The 16,499-nt window shown below is 44.5% G+C and overlaps 1 protein-coding gene across 1 annotated transcript in view; it reads right to left on the bottom strand.

The window, feature by feature from the left end:
- Positions 1–7,417: 7,417 nt before the first annotated feature.
- Positions 7,418–16,499, bottom strand: part of LOC129057792 (uncharacterized) — a 53,276-nt gene continuing 44,194 nt past the window's right edge. Inside the window, exon 2 of the mRNA XM_054548458.1 lies at positions 7,418–7,590. Within this exon, the coding sequence (XP_054404433.1) occupies positions 7,450–7,590 (141 nt within the window). The 3' untranslated portion in view covers positions 7,418–7,449. The remainder of the gene's footprint in view (positions 7,591–16,499) is intronic.

The raw sequence follows: 16,499 nt of genomic DNA, 5'->3' as shown, positions 1-16,499 counted from the left end.
TTTTCACCTAAAAGGGAAAGGAGTGACTCTCAGAAGTCACCTCTTCCTAGAACCTCGGGACAGGGTCCGGTGACTGACAGCTAAGGGCCTGCCCTGCAGAAACACCTCTCCCCAACTTCCTCTTCCTGCACAGGCTGTCCTGGGCCAGGGGCCCAGGGGGTCCCAGGTGGTGACAGGCATATTTGGGGTTCTGGAAACACAGGAGGCCAAAGCCCATAAGCAGACACACTGAGGATAACAGGGGCCGGCTTCTCAGATTGGAAGTGGGGTTCACACATAGGGAAGCGGGAAGGCCAGAAGGAAGGTTTGGGATTGAAACTGGAGTTAGAATGAACTACCATTTATATAAATAACATAGGTGGCATGTAAAATGTATGTGTTTCTCTGTGTGTGTCTGTGTATGTGCAGGTGTTCATAGACTCTCTCTCTCTCTTCTCCTTCCTTCTCCTTTCTTCTCCTTTTCTTCTCTCTTCTCTCTCTCTCTCTTTCTCTCAGCCTGGAGACAATCACAGCTGAGCCGCAGGTAGCCCAGGGGCGCTGGAGCTCAGCTACCGCCTCCGGCTCTATGCAGGGAGTAGGGCAATTTTGACACAAATGCCAGGTCCCTGGCATGAGAGGAGGAAGACAGTGCTTGGAATGTGTGTTGCAGACAGAATGTCAGGAGCGTTCCGATGGAGACAGGGATGGCCACAGAGTGCAGAGGCTGCGGGAGCTCCCTGGGGCTGCCATAAGCAAGGACCTCACCCTGGGAGGCTCCCAACAGCAGAAATGTGTCCCTCATAGTCCTAGAGGTCAAGGTGTCTCAGGCTGCGCTGCCCCTGGAGGCCACAGGGGAGGACCTTTCCTTCCTCTTCCAGCTTCTGTGGCCCTGGTGCCCCGGGCTGGTGGCTGCATCGCTCCCGCCTCTGCCTCCATCTCTGCGCATCTCTGCATGGACTTCTCCTCTCTGTGTGTCTCGGAGTCAAACCACCCTGATATTCTGACGCCTGTCATTGGATTTAGGGCACACTCAGATAATCCAGGACACAGTCTTCTCAAAATCCTCCACTGAATTCTACCTGCAAAGAGCCCTTTTCTAAAGAAGTTCATGCTCCCTGGTTCTGGGGCTGCACAGAACAGCAGGACCTAGGCTGAGATGTCTTCAGGGTGTCTGGGCTGGAGGCGGAGGTCAGATGAGAAACTAGATATTGGCAGAGTCCTGGGGAAGAGTCCTCCCACAAATGCCATCAAGTTCAGAGGAGAAACAGTGACTTTAAGTGGGGACCCCTGGCAGGCCCCAGTGCAGCCTGGGTTTGCCAGCTTCTCTGTGGCTCGGGCGTCCTACGGATGCACCAGAGGGTACTACACACTCCTGCCATGGCCTCCCCAACAGCAGGTGCTCCTGGCTCTAGCTCTAAGGAGACCTCCATAAGAAAGGCCTGTTCTGTCTGACACTCTTGAGGGCAGGAAAAACAAGGTGAGGCAGAGAGGACCCAGGTCCACAGAGACAGAAGAGACGGGTCAGCTACGTGCCGTGTGTGAGCCTAGGATAGATCCTGGAGTATCACAGAAAAAGTGCCACTGCCGGGACAGTTGGGGGAATGTGGATGGGTCTGTGGCTTTGGCCCAGAAACAAAACCTGCTGAGGTCAGACAACTGGGGACTTGTGTGGTCACAATCTGAGCACAATTGTCCCCGACCTAGAGTTTGTATTTATTGTTCTTCAACCTTAAATATCGAGAAGAGAAACTTAGAAATAAACATTTAAGTTTACCCAGTTCGCTGCCTCTTCATGCTGTTTCCTAACCTTCTGAAAGTCTCAGTCTATCACTTGAAATTCTATCCCTCTGCAAAGGTCCATTGCAAATAACATTTTTCATGAGAAGAGTTGCTATTTATGTGGGTGTTCTTAATTTAAACTCAATACACGTTTCTGCCTTTGAACTGGTGTCAGAGTCCATGGCTGCCTTGTTAAGCACGTCATGCTCTTGTGCCTCCTGTCCTGTTGATCCCAGAAGACACCTTGTCTTCCTCCCACTCCTGGCCACGCTGCTGCCCTGGCTATTCCTAAATCTGGCCGGATTCCTACAGCATTGTCTGCAGGCTTCACACAAACTGCTCTCTCTCTCTGGCGTACCCTTCTCCCAGGCGTCTCCATGGCTGACTGTGCCACCACTTCCAAAACCACTCAAACACCACCTTCCCTGGAGTCCTACTAGAATAGACCTGTTTGAAATAGCAACTTACCCAGCCACGGATGCTCCTTGGCTCCCTAACCCCACCCTGTCTTTTCCATGGGATTCACTGTTTTCTCACTTTGCCGTGTTTCCTAAGCCACTGTTTATTGTCTACTTTGCCCACTGTTCAGTCCAAGCACAAACAGCAGAGTGTGGCATGCAGAAGTCGGACAGGGTCAGCTCAGGGCTAAACTTGTCGAAAGAACAAACTTGTCTTCATCACCTGCGTTTTCCATTGGAGAGTCTCCATCCTGACCAGTGTTAAATAAGGAGGGGTTAAATTGACTTGAAACTAGACCCTCCAGAGTGATAGCCAGTGCACACATGCAACACACGTGCACACACACACTGATGCATAGGCATATCCACACAAACTCATGCACACTCACACTAGTGTACATGTACACTCGCGCATATATACACCTGTACACACACAAAGACACACACATGCATGTGCACATGCAGACATGCATGCATACTCTTACAAATACACACACAATGCACACTCATACAAATAAATACACATACAATGCACACTCATACAAATACATGCACACAAAATGCACACTCATACAAATACATGCACAATGCACACTCATACAAATACATATGCACACAATGCACACTCATACAAATACATACGCACACAATGCACACTCATACAAATACGTACACGCACAATGCACACTCATACAAATACATGCACACACAATACACACTCCTACAACTACATACACACAATGCACACTCGTAGAAAAACACATGCAATGCACACTCATACAAATACATGCATGAACACAGAATAAAAACTCATACAAATGCATACACACAATGCATACTCATAAAAATACATACGCACACAATGTACACTCATGCAAATACACAAACACAATGCACACTCATACAAATACATTCACACACACAATGCACACTCATACAAATACATACACACAGAGTGCACATCATACAAATACATGCATGAACACAAACAAGGCATGCTCATACAAATACATACGCAATGCACACTCATACAAATACATACACACAATGCACACTCATACAGAAACACACACAATGCACACTCATACAAATACATGCACACAATGCACCCTCATACAAATACATTCACACAATGCACACATACAAATGCATTCACACAATGCACACTCATACAAATACATGCATGCACACACCCAATGCACACTCATAAAAATACACAATGGACACTCATACAAATACATACATGTACACAGTGCACACATACAAATACATACACACAATACACACTCATATAAATACATGCACACCCAATGCACACTCAAATCATACACACAATGCAAATGCATACAAATACACACACAATGCACACTGATACAAATACATACATGCACACACACAATGCACACTGATACAAATACATACATGCACGCACAATGCACACTCATACAAATACAATGCACACTGACACAAATACAAACATGCACACACAATGCACACTCAAATACACACACACAGAATGCACACTCAAATACATGCACACACTATGCACACTCATACAAATACATTCACATACAAAATCCACACTCATACAAATAAATACACACGCAATACACACTCATATAAATACATACATGTACACACAATGCACACTGAAACACACATAATGCATACACATACAAATATATACATGCACACACAATGCACACTCATAAAAATACATTCACAATGCACACTCATATAAATACATACATGCACACACAATGCACACTCATACAAATATATACACACACAATACACACATATATACATGCACACACAATGCTCACTGATACAAATACATATACAATGCACACACAAATACACACAATGCACTCAAATACATACACACAATGCACACTCAAACTCATACACAATGCACACTCGTACAAATACATGCATGCACACATACAATGCAGATTTACACAAACTCATGCACACTCACACTCATGCACAAAACACTCCTGCATATATACACATGCACATGAATGCACACACATGTGTACCCACACACATACATGTTTCCTCTCGTGATGTTCTGTCTTCCTCCTCAGCTGACCTTTTTGGAGCTTCCCAGCCAGGGTGACTGTGGGTAAACAACCAACTCCTCCATGTTCATTGCTCTAACTTTAAAATGGAGAGGTGCTAAGACATGCCTCCTCTGAGGTGGTGTGGATAAAGACTGTGATTACGTGGCAATGGCTAAGAACAGGGCATGGCAGAGCACTGCTATGCCCAGCTGTGCTGGCTGCAGGAAAGCAAGAGTATTCACTGAAATCCAGCAAATTTCAGAGCAAGCTCTCAGCAGCTCTGGCTGTGTGGGTTCACCTCGAGAGAGCAGGAAGACAGGCTAGGAGTTGAGGAAGATAAGATTCCCCGGCCTGGCGCCTCACTTTCTTCTCCTGTAGTAAAAGAGATGTGCAGATCAGAAGATTTCCCAGCCTTGACAGGGCTGCTCCTGCTCGTGGCTCTCAGCTCAGGGGACATACAGGGTGACCTCGTTTTCCTCCTTCCTGCCATTAAAAACAACTTTCCTTCGATAATTATTTCCCAAAAGGCTGTGCTTCAGGCACTTCTATAGTAGCTGTCTCTTTGTTTTTGTTTTTAGTAGCACCAATGTCAGGCCTGGAAATTAATATTTTGGTCCTTGAAGTTGTAGGTAAATAAGAAGCTACAGAGAGGACTGCCCCTCGGTATCATGGTTGCTAGTTATTGAAAATGGTCTCTATGGAGATGCAGAAAGTTGGGGGGACAAGGGCTAAAAACTACATCCTGGGTATGATGTATGCCCCTTGGGTGATCCGCGCACTGAAGTCTCAGATGTCACCACTATATAATTCATCCCTGTAACCAAAAAACACTTGTACCCCAAAATGTATTGAAATTTTTAAAAATTTAAAAAATTAAATAATAAAACAAATAATAAATAAAATGGTCAAGGTGTGTTTGTGCGCTGGCTACCGAGATTCCTGTGCCTGGGACCCAACGTGCCAGGGAGTGTTTATTTAGAACAATGAAAAACACCTAAAGAACCAGGTGAATTAATTTTAATAATACTTTTTAATCTAGCATTCCAAAAATGTTATTGTTAAAACATAGAATCAATATGAGTATATTAGTTAAATATCTCTGTTGCCTTGAAACCTGGTATTTGTTTAACCTTGCAGCTCATCCCAGTCTGGACTAGCCACATGGGGCTGCTGGCTCCATGTTGTTCATACCTGAGTTATCCAAACTCCCCATGCTGGACATGCCTGGGTCACCCGACCTCCCCCTGTTGTTCATGCCCAGGTCACCCGACCTCCCCATGCCATACACGCCTGAATTATTCAACCTTCCCAAGCCATACATGCCTGGGTCATCCAGCCTCCCCATGCCGTATATGCCTGAGTCACCCAACCTTCCCCCGGGGCTTACATGGTGCTTGCAGGTGTCTTTCACCGAGTGTCTAAATCCAAATGCTTAGAAGGTGCCCTGCACATCGTTCTGTGACAGGCTTCGTTGAAAGGACAATGTCAGGCAACCTGCAGAATGTTTCCCTTCCAAAATTGTCTGGTCGCTTTCTGATGACATTATTTAAGTAATTTCTCTATACATTTTAAATCTAAATGGGTAATGGTGAGACATCTGAGACAATATAAACATAAAGAAATGTCGGGGCGTGGTGGCTCACGCCTGTAACCCCAGCACTTTGGGAGGCTGAGGTGGGAGGATCACCTGAGGTCGGGAGTTTGAGACCAGCCTGGCTTACATGGTGAAACCCCGTTTCTACTAAAAATACAAAAAATTAGCCAGGCGTGGTTCTGGGGGCCTGTAATCCCAGCTACTTAGGAGGCTGAGGCAGGAGAATCGCTTGAACCCGGGAGGTGGAAGTTGCCGTGAGCCGAGATTGCGCCACTGCACTCCAGCTTGAGCAACAAGAGTGAAACTCTGTCTCAAAAAAAAAAGGAAACATGGACTAGAAGAGAGAAAGAACACACTAATGGTGTAAACCCAAAAGTCCTAAACAATTCCAGCAACATTAGGGAGAGGGATGGAGAGAAACAGAGGGCAGAGCTCACACAGTCAAGATCTTCCCTGGAGAAAATATGAGGAGATAGGAATTGCCAAGGACACTAAGGGCTCAGCTTAGAGGACAGCTGAAGATAAGAGGCGCTTGAGGGATGCTGTCAATAGGGCAGCTCCTTTCACTCCCCAAATATCTGCCATGAGACTTCTAAACCAACCATCGGTCACTATTGACAAGCTCCATGGCAGCTCACTGGGTTTCCTGATGGAATTCTCTCCCTAGTCTCTGCAAACCAAGATGCCTGTCCCACAAGCACAGAGCCTGCTGGGTCTGGAAGCACAAATAGTGCCCGTGGGCCCACTAGGTCCTCTGGTGACAGTCAGAGGGGCCAACCTACTTCCGTTTCTTGATTTTCAGAACTGTGTATTTTAACTTTTGAGGGTACAAAACAGAATTGTGTACAGAGTGACCCAGGCAGGATCAATGAGAAGGAAGTGTTGAGTGTTTTTACCTTTAGGAAAGGGAGGGATAGAGGGAGGGATGTGGCCAGGGAAGGGGCCTGGGCAGAAGGGCAGGAGTGCCCCACCTCCCTGAGTACCCCTTCGTATAGCTCTTTCAGGACCATGGTAAAGTTTCACATCATCTAAAAAATGAGTAAAGAGGTGACACATGATGGTAATCTGATAAGCCAAATTAGACCCTGTGAAGGAAGGCCTGAGTGGGCCGTTTGGTGGAATTCCAGTTAAGGCTTCACACTGGTTAACAGCGCTGCACTGATGATAATTTTCTGCTTTTGATCATTTTGATAATTCTACTATGGGTACGGAAAAATGTAATGTTTTGGGAGCTAGGTGAATGGTAAACAAGAATTTCTAACAAATTTTTGTAAATTTTTTGTGATTTGGAAGTTTTTTAAATACAAAAATTAAATTACAAATGTTTTTAACGGAAAAAAAGGAAAAAAGGAGGTGAACAGATGCTGGTTCACCTGAAGGTATTGAAAATGTTGATATCTGTGAAGGCATGTATAATTGTAAGATATTAGGATCAGCAGAATTATCATAACCGAACCCAGTCTGCTACTTAAATTTGGTATTACAAAAAAAGTTATGAATATTTATTTTAAATTTATTTATATGTACATGTAGTTATCCATTATTAACTGTTTGTCTTTTCTGTTAGGTGCCGTTATGGAGATGAAGACATTCTAGCACTTGCCATCCAAACATACACAAATGCATTCCTTGCAGTGCAGCATTGTGAGGACTGGTAATAGCTCTGGGATTCAACCGGACTCTTACTTAACTCCTTCCATGGACAGGAAAGTTCCTGGAAAAAACACCAAGTTAGACTTGGGCAGGCTCATTAATAAAATACTGATGCAAACAACATATTCCGCAGGAAGACACAGATGCACTGAGACTCACGGGGAAGCCACGACGTCCACATCTGCAGACGGGCCCAGGTTCCCCCTGCCCTTTATTTCAGCTGCATACATGGAGAAGGTCCCTCAGTATCGCTAGGCACCACTCGTCTGTGGCCTACAGCTCAGCCTTGGGAGAAGCCTCTGCAGGATGCACGTTTCACCAAGATGTGGAAGGCGAGAAGCCAGCCACTTATGTGAACACACTTTATTTGACTCCAGCATCTGAAGGAGGCCCTTCACAGGGAGGCAGCTACACAAAGAGAAAATTTGCTCTGATTTTTTAATGTAAATGGAAACCAGTTTTAGTTAAATCATTTTTTTCTCTTAAAAATAGTAAGGCTAAGCAATAACAAAAACAAACAAGTAAATTGCACACAAATGTGGTCACTTTGAATGACAAATATTATAATAATAAACCTACAGTTAAAGGTTGCAACTTATAAAATTACAATAATTGCATTGTTGAGCTCTGTGTCTATTGGACTGAAATACCCTATTAATTATTAGTATAATAGGTCAAATCTCAGTATTCATTTTTATCACTGACTGATATCTGAATAAAGAAAGTTGAAAAAATCAATTAGCTTTTTGTATAGTTTCTATTTCAGTAAGAAAAATCACAGGGAAACTGAAGTTTAATGGAGTTCAATGAATTCTTAGTGCAGAATATTGGTGTAAAGAGTGAGAATTAAGATTTTCAAGAAATGGAGTGTTTTAATGATAAAGACACAATCACAGCTTCTGATGCTTTATATAGATTCAATCCTGCTCATAAAAAGTAGCACTTAGCAGGCTGCTTTTGTGTAATTTCCTTTATAACACATGAAATTAAGTCTGACAAAATAAAACAACTTTTGTCCTAAGGGAATTTTTATGATGAAATATGAAATTCTAAAGGTCCTACCATAAAAAAATTAAATCAAAGTATTTACTAGTGTTTAAGAAATGTATAGTCTGCTTTATTTTAGTTGGTTTATAATAAAAGAATCAGTGTATCATTAAAGTGTTTAGTAGATTATAGCATTCAGTTGATGATTCTGAGGAAATTAAATTTTTTATTTTATAATTTTAATTTATTAATGATTGGGTACGTTTATTTTAATAAAAATGTATTTTGCTATATCTGTTTTATATAATGACTCAAAATTGCTTAGAAAAAATAATTATTAGTGTATGTCAACTAAAATGTTTGATACATGGAACATCATAAGAAAACCTTCAATATTCAGCTATTTTATGACAGGCCAGTTAACCTCCAGCAAGATTAGATTTTATAAAAGGGAGATAGAGAAAACTGAAGTTAATGAAATAAACCGTGAGATGGGAGACGTCACCACAGGCTGCATATGCATGAAAAGGTAACAAGAAGATACTGGGGATACTCTATGACAGTGAATGTGGAAAGTTAGATGAAATGGGTAAACTCACTGAAAAACACAACTGATAGAAACTATAACAATAAGAAATCAAAAATTGTAGAGTACAATATCTACCAAATAAATGTAGGGTAAACATACACACACATAAAGTTTCCTAGCCCAAATCATTTACTGGTAAATAATTCAAAATTTAAAGAAGAAATAATGCTAATCTCATACAAACTCCTCTAGGGGATGAGAATTAGCCTGTGAATACAGCATTGCTGCTAAAGTCTCAGCCACTGTATTTTCACACTAGCAACAAACAACAGAAACAGATTAGATGTGATTTACAATAGCGCGAAAAGCCTCAGGTGACTAAGAACAAATCCAGATGAAAACCATGGCTGCCTTCTTCCCTGAAGACTTGAGAGCTTGCTGACCGTGCATACGGGATGTGACTTGTTTATCAATAGACGGTGCCACATTGCTAAGGCACATGTCTCCCACAGTGATTTATGGATTCACTGCCATTCCCTTAAAGACTGAACCTTTTCCTCGGGGGCCTGCGTGGGGCAGAACTTCCTGAACTCATGCCAACTCCTTCAATGATCAGAAGACCAAAGGGCCCACACCCCAAGTGTATGTTATGTTTTATTCTCTGTCTTTGTAGTATAGTGCTCCAGCTTTGGTATTAGACAGTTTTTATTTCTGTATTTTCAGATCATTCTGTTCATTTTGGTAATTTAAAAAATCTTTAGTTAAGTGAAAATTTATTTTACAATTTAAAAAATCCAATATTAATTTAAAATATATATTTAAAATCATTTCAATCAGCTGAGCAATGTTAATTTGCCGAATAGTGCAACTGAAGTAACTGCATGTCAATCTGTGTGTCAGGATCCCCAGGACAACCCCAGGATGATGTCCTGGAGAACCTATGCTTATTATGAAATGCATTCTGATTTCAAGGATGTGAAAAGAGTCAGGGTTCCCAGGACCACCCAGGATGAATTCCTGGAGGGATCCCCAAGACTCAGCAGCTCTCACAGTCAGGGCTGTGGTTATCGCAGTGAAAAGCTACAGATTAAGATCAGCACAGGGGAGGGTGCAGGGCACAAAGTTCAGGAGAAGCCAGGCACAGACTTCCTGTCCTCCCCAGTGGGCCTGCAGGACTGCGCTGATCCTGCCAGCAGCCCTGGGACTACATGCCTGCCGTGCGGTCAACAGGGAGGCCACACAGGCCCCAGTGCCCAAGGATTCGGCGGGAATTTTGCTGGGGTGGGTTCTAGGTGTGTGGAGCTCACACATCACTGACCTGAGACTCCACCCTGGGTCCCCAAATTTCCCCGGTTCTCGATCTGGATTGATCCATCTAGCCCCACTTACCCTGTGTATTCCCAGTGTTATATTTTCCCTGCTGGGAGCCTCTGTCCCTTTTCTGTTCTCTCCAGACATCCATGAGTAATTAGTATTTTCTGCTGAACAACGAGATAGGGCAACAAATCAAACACATCCCCTTCTTGGAAGCATAGAACCACCAGACAGAAAAACAAAGAAAGAAAGAATTTCAATATTAGATATCAGGAAGTGAAGAAGAGAGGTGCCTGGAAGAAGTGAAACTCCAAGTGAATAACACATGTCCCATGTTTGTACCATGGGGGCTGGAGGGGTGGGGAGCTTCTAGGTCACAGCAGAGCAGGGTCAGGAAGGGACCTGGTGCTGCAGAGAGCAGACGCCCAGAGTGACAGGACATGGAGCCCAGGCAGGAAGCCTGCACAGGACACAGCCTAGGGGCTGCTGGGTGTCCCAGAGAAGGCTACAGAGAGTAGAGAGTGGGGTTTCCTGGGGGTCCTAGAGAGGGAACTGCACGGAGGAGAGAGTAGGGGCTGCCGAGGGCCTCCTGAGGCTAAATGTGGGGTTTAACCGTCATATACGTGCCTGGTTTGGGAACGTGTCCTCCAAATTTACTAAGGGGGACAGTATTTGCAGGTCACGTGTTGAAAACAGTCTCTAATGTCACCAGCCGGGTGGGGAGAAAGCCTTTGTGATTCACGGGAACTTTACTCAAGTCATCAAAGCAGGATTGCTTCAAAACAGAGGCAAAATAAGTTACTCTGCTCCCTCTTTATAGAACATGTAATTCAGCATCAGAAACACAAAGTGTGTCCAAGTATCTGTGTCTCAGTACAAAGCTGAAATATATTTACAGGAATTAAAAAATAATTTAAGACACAACCAAAGTGAAATTTACAATTTGGTGTCTAATAAAAAGTTTTCAGCAATGTTCAAAGAAACAGAAAAATACAACGTAAAATGACAATGACATCAATGAACAGCAACAGGTGCAGAAATGCCACCTGCAGCAGAATGACTAGATCGGGACAATAAAAGCAGCTGTGAAAAGTGTTATGTTTGTTCAGGAAGTTGGGAAAAGCACGGATGTGTTAGGAAGGGACATAGACTATATTTTTCAAAACCCAAATCAAACTTGTAGAAAACTGAAATGTCTGAGGTTAAAAAGCTCCTGTATGTGATGAATACAAGATTAGATACTGCAGAAGAAAAGCTTAGTAAATTTAAAGACATGGCAAACTAAACCAGTCCAAATGAAACACAGAGAGAAAAATACTGAAAAAAATGAAAAATGAAAGACCATGAACAGGGCCCTGGTGAGCTCTGAGAGAAGCGCAGGCTCCTACTGTGTGTGAGATGAGTCCCCCAAGGAGGAAGTAGAGAGGCAGGGATGAAAACATGCAAAAAATAAGCAGCAAAGATTTCCAAATAGGATTAAAAAAAAAACCCACAAATGCATATGGGTTAATTAAATCCAAGCTGAAAGAAAAAATAGTATACAAAGTTACATCATAATAAATAAAATTGCCTGAGTCCAGTTATAAAGGGAAAATCATAAGAGCAGTCGGTTGGTTGGGGGGACACATTGCACCCCCAGAAACAAGAACGACAGGGTCCCTGGGCATTGTGGGAGCCAAGTATGGTGCAGCAGCATCTTCGAAATACCCTCAGGAAAAAACAAAACCTGCCAACCTACACATCTGCTCAACAAAAATATCTTTCCAGAATGAAGGGAAATTAAGATTTCTCAAAGACAAGCTGAAATCTTGGTCACCAGCTCATCTCTGCTCCAGTACATCATAAAGGAAGGCAGGACGCTGGGGGACATCCCCACCACAGAGCTTCACAGACCCTGTGCAAGCCAGTTTCGTCTGTGAGGTGAGACCATGCCCTGGCCTCCGCTGCCTGCCTGGTGCCTGGCATAGCGTGGGGTCCACCTGTCCACTGGGCACACATGTACTTTTGGAAGATTCCTTTGAGCAAATGTAGTCACTGGAGCTGGGAGGGTTTTTGTGATGTGAGACATTCAGGGTGTGGAAACTTACTTTTCAAATGAGGTCTGTGGACATTTGAGAACCTAAGCATATTTTCTTAGGGGACCGCATATTCTCTTTGATATTTTCTTGATACCTTTATTTCAATATTAATCTGAAAAGTTGTAAAAGTGATTCTTCCTGGATTTTAACAGGCTCTGCCTTCTATGAGGTTTCTCCGTTCCTTTCCTTAATTAACTCAGTCTGAGCCGTTGTGAATAACAGGTTTGTCATTTACCCTCCAGAGAAACTGGCCCGGTCCAGGGGACCTGGACGTGGTGCCCTGGCAGGGGATTTTTCCTGAGCCCACTCCGCCGTGCTTGGAGACACTGCCGGGATCTCCCTGGCCTCTCAGAGCAGGAGCCTGCAGGCTGTGACTGCCTTCATCTCTGCAGATGGCGGCTGGGAGCTCCCGCGGCTGGGAACTCCCACGTCTGTTCGTTAAACACAGAACGCCAGGCCCCTGAAGCAGGTCTGTGCGTTGCTGGATTCAGTGAAAGTCTTCCCCTCACTGGCTCGAAGCCCCTATTTGGTGGATTTTTAGTGCTGTCTGTTGTGAAACTGTCTGATCAATTTGCCAAGCTGGTGGTCCCCATGGTGCCCAACATGGTGGCCAGGGCTGCTCCGGGAGAGAGTTTACCTGCAATTGTGTCTGGAGAGCACCTCCTCTTCCTCAGTCCCTCTGCCTGGGCCAGTGTGAGGTGTGAGGGTCAGCAGAGGAGACCCTCAGTCTCACCCCGGGGTCAAGAGGGCAGCACAGGAGGCTGGGGAGTGCCAGCCTCTGTCAGCTCGATATGTGGCCTGCTCACCCTCCACCTCCAGGAACCCTTGCCGGGCTCAGAACATGCTTGGAATGTGCTCAGGTTCAGAACATGCTCATGAACCCAGGCTCAGAACGTGCCTGTGAACCCAGGCTCAGAATATGCTCAGAATGTGCTCAGGCTCAGAACATGCTCATGAACCCAGGCTCAGAAAGTGTTCGTGAACCCAGGCTCAGAATGTGCTCAGAACGTGCTCAGGCTCAGAACGTGCAAGGATGGTAAAACTGTGGCCCCCTTCACCTTCCATCAGCACTGTCCTGGGCGCTGGAGTGTGACTGGCTCTCCCTCTTAGTATATGGCCTTGTGTGTCTACCTGCAGAAAATCATCCCAATTCTGGCTGTTTTCCAAAGTAATCTGGAATCCAGTGCCAAACTACCTGTGCTCTAAAGCCACCGTGTATCAGTGAGAAATGGGCTCTGCCTCCTGTGAGCCCTCAGACCCCAGAAGGAAGAGGGAGGCACTGAGATGCTGAGCCCACCTGGAAAAGCACCCCTAAGTGTCCCCCTTAGGCTTCTGGTCGCCCCCCAGGCAGGACAGGCTAGCTACACAGACCCAGGAAATTCAGTGTTCTCAGCTTACGTTCCCATCCCTGTGAATTTTCTGGTCTTATGTGAAGTGACAGGAATCTAATAGGGAAAATATTCTGTCAATGAGGTCAGAACACTGGTGGGGAGAGTGGAGTGGTGGTACTTTCTGAACTGGCTTCTTGCTATTTTTAGATATCATATCCACAAACATGAAATTCATTCCCTGTTTAACACAATTTTGATGCAGTACTCGTGGGTTCGTGCGGTTTGAGATATGTGTTTACAGAAAGTGACAGATCGTTAATCCAAGATTCTCTCCAGGCATGACCTGGTCGCTGGCCCCACAGCAATTTCTCAGGGGTCTGGCTTCTCATCAGGATGTCTGCATGCATAGCTGACTTCCCCTAATAACTTCTACAGTCATCACTGATCTATTTCAACCTGAGTCAACAATGCGATCTGTAATCTAGCTGGAAATGACAAGTTTTTAATGCCAAAATCTAAAAATAAACCCTCTAATTTGGCTTCTTTCAGTCATGTTTGTTTAAAGATAAACCCCTAAACTCGTATTTTGTGCACATTTTCCTCCACAAGTGGCAAGAAAGTGTAGGCTAGCTCTGCGTCCACAGTACACTTTTGACTACAGTGGCAGAGAATCTTGCATGAGCTCTAATCATGAAAACATTTTATGTTTTACTAATATAAACTTCAACAAGATGTTAAAATTAATAGTCTCAAATTTTTTCTATTCTAAATTGACCATCTACCTGGATATACCTTATTAAAGAAAATATCTGTAGTATTTAGGTCTGTATCAGGAACTGGAAAAGGATTGTGGATAAATGAAAAATTAATTTCTAACAAAAACAGTTGAGGAAACTAGCACTTATTTTATGTTCACTTTGTGTTACACATTTTCATAGACATTATCCTATTTAATACTTAAAACTTTTTAAGGTATATAAGATATATATTGATATTAATACACTATTATTCATTCAACAGAAATTGAGTAGCATATGATATACAATATAATGATTGACTAAGTTTAAGCAAGATTTGAATGCATGCCTTTTTCTGGTTCTAAATACTAAGTTTTTAAAAACATAAAAAATGCCTTTTCAGAACATAAAACAACTAAATTAAGAAAAGCAGACTCTCTAGGTACTACAAATGAATCCGAGAGAGAAGGAACAAAACTCTCTGTCCTGATGGTTCCTAAATGCTAAGTGGGAGGAGTGAGGCAGAGACAGACACCGTTTGTGCAGTCACCAGAAGAACATGCTCTGCACAGACCTAAAGCTGAGAGAGGAAATGCAGTGGCCTGGCAGTTTGGGGCTGAAACTGTGAACAGGTGTCAGGGATGGTCCCACTGAGAGGGTGACAAGTGACCTGGGGACGTCTTGAAGGAGATGAGGAAATCAGGCACTGAACTGCCTGGAAGAAGAGTGTTTCAGGCAGAGGCAAGGCATGTGCAAAGTCTTGGAGGTGGTGCCGGGTGAGGAACAGAGACCCCCCAGGTGGGCTCAGACAGAGAGGGCAGGCGGGCAGTGTGGGGGCCGGACTGCTGGGCTGGGGACCCTGTGGAGTATTCTGCTTCCATCCTGAGAAGATGAGGAGCCACTGGAGGTTTGGAACTAAGTGGGGGCTTATGTTCTGACTTATGCTTTCAAGGGACTAATCTGGGGTAAAACATGGCACAGGGGACAGGAGGACAGAGAAAGTCCATGTAGGAGGCTCCTGCAATATCTCAGACACAGCCCAGGCACAGCCTAGATGGAGCGACTCTGCTGGGACCTGAGTGCCGGATGTGCAGACGTGGAGAAGGGCGAGCATCCATATATGGAATAAGGTTAGCACTTCAAATCACTGACAGATTTGAGGTGGAGGCAAGAGAGAGGCGTCACGGTGGTGCTGGCACTTCCGACTGGTGACAGGAAAGGGGGATTCATGAGCTTATTAGTCAGGATGCATCCGCAAGGCTATGGTAATACACAAGCCACTAAATCCCAGTTGCTTAAAATAAGGAAACTGTATCCATAACTCAATTAAAGTAAACCACGAAAGATTCTAGCCAAGTGTCTCACCTGACTGTGGCTCAGGTATCCGGAATAATTTCACAAAACAGATCCTGGACAGCTGTGGAGAGTCCTCAGTGAGGCCGAGGAGGGGGACACAGAGCACAGTGATCATTCACGGTGGGTCATGTGTGTGAAACTCCTCAGTGTGGAAGGAAGCTCCTCAGTGTGTGTGTGAAACTCATCAGTGTGTGTGTGAACCTCTTCAGTGAGGTGAGAAGGTCCTCACTGTGGGGTGAAGCTCCTCAGTGTGTGTGAAGCTTTTCAGTGTAGGGGGGAAGCTCCTCAGTGCCCAGGGGGAGCTTCTCAGTGTCTGTGTGAAGCTCCTCAGTGTGGGTGGGAAGGTCCTCAGTGTTTCTCTGAAACTCCTCAGTGTAGATGGGGAAGCTCCTCAGTGTAGATGGGGAAGCTCCTCAGTGTGGGTGTGAAGTTCTTCAATGTGTGTGTGAAGCACCTCAGTGTGTGTGTGAAGCTCCTCACTGTGGGCGAGAAGCTCCTCAGTGTGTGTTTGAAGCTCCTCAGTGTGTGAGTGAAGCTCCTCAGTATAAGTGGGAAGCTCCAAAGTGTGGACGGGAAGCACCTCAGTGTGTGTGTGAAGCTCCTCACTGTGGGGTGAAGCTGTTCAGTGTGTGTGAAGC

Source organism: Pongo abelii, chromosome 12 (assembly GCF_028885655.2).
Source record: "Pongo abelii isolate AG06213 chromosome 12, NHGRI_mPonAbe1-v2.0_pri, whole genome shotgun sequence".
In the NCBI taxonomy this organism is placed as follows: domain Eukaryota; kingdom Metazoa; phylum Chordata; class Mammalia; order Primates; family Hominidae; genus Pongo; species Pongo abelii.
This window is presented reverse-complemented; position numbering and strand designations above follow the sequence as displayed.